Here is a 1,095-nt window from a genome sequence, read left to right as displayed (position 1 = left end):
ATCAAGACAAACGAACCGATAACTCTTCTCGTCGATGACCGCCTCGCTCCGCTTCGACGGCGCGCTCAACGTCGACCTGACCGAGTTCCAGACGAACCTGGTGCCGTACCCGCGGATCCACCTGGCCATCGCCTCCTTCGCGCCCATCATCTCGGCCGAGAAGGCGTACCACGAGCAGCTCTCCGTCTCCGAGATCACCAACGCCGTGTTCGAGCCCGCCTCGATGCTCATCAAGGTCGACCCACGCCACGGCAAGTACATGGCGTGTTGCCTCATGTACCGTGGCGACGTGGTGCCCAAGGACGTCAACTCGGCGATCGCCACCATCAAGACGAAGCGGACGATCCAGTTCGTGGACTGGTGCCCGACCGGCTTCAAGTGTGGCATCAACTACCAGCCTCCCACGGTCGTGCCGGGCGGCGACCTCGCCAAGGTGATGCGCGCCGTCACGATGATGTCTAACTCGACGTGCATCGCCGAGCTCTACTCCCGCATCGACCACAAGTTCGACCTGATGTACGCCAAGCGCGCCTTCGTGCACTGGTACGTCGGCGAGGGCATGGAGGAGGGCGAGTTCTCCGAGGCGCGCGAGGACATGGCCGCCCTCGAGAAGGACTACGAGGAGGTCGGCGCAGAGTCGGCCGAGGGCGAGGGCGAGGAGGAGGGGGAGGAGTACTAGGCGCGCACACGGGTGCGTCATGGCCGGGTCTGCACTGCTCGGCGAGTACGCGTATGTCGGAAAGATTGTCAGTCTGCGTGTGGGGGGAAGCTTTTGATGTGTGCGCGCAGCTTTTGATGTGTGCGCGCGCCGAATTCTTTTCGCGGTTACCGGTTTCAGAGTCGTTTCGTCTATCACGCGCGCGGCGTGGTGCCGGGCCGCGGGCGACGGCGAGTGGTCACGAGATCCCCGCGCGCCGCGCCCCGGGCACCCGGGAGAGGAGCGGGCGACCGGTCCGCGAGCGTGACTCGACACGTGCGCGACGTGCGTCCGGACAGAGCTCAGAGGCAGCTAGACAGGTTCGACCAGGGGGGCAGAGTGAAATAGAACGAATTCTCGCCCGGTTCTCACTAAACTAATCGTTTTACCTTACCGTC

General features: G+C 63.8%; 1 protein-coding gene across 1 annotated transcript; it reads left to right on the top strand.

Moving 5' to 3' along the window:
- Positions 1-34: 34 nt before the first annotated feature.
- Positions 35-679, top strand: EMIHUDRAFT_318063 (alpha-tubulin; the record flags this gene model as incomplete). The annotated part of the gene is made up of 1 exon (XM_005756029.1): positions 35-679. The coding sequence occupies one exon, from the start codon at positions 35-37 to the stop codon at positions 677-679; it is 645 nt and encodes a 214-aa protein (XP_005756086.1).
- Positions 680-1,095: the final 416 nt, after the last annotated feature.

Source organism: Emiliania huxleyi (assembly GCF_000372725.1).
Source record: "Emiliania huxleyi CCMP1516 unplaced genomic scaffold EMIHUscaffold_9949, whole genome shotgun sequence".
Taxonomy (NCBI): Eukaryota; Haptophyta; order Isochrysidales; family Noelaerhabdaceae; genus Emiliania; species Emiliania huxleyi.
This window is presented reverse-complemented; position numbering and strand designations above follow the sequence as displayed.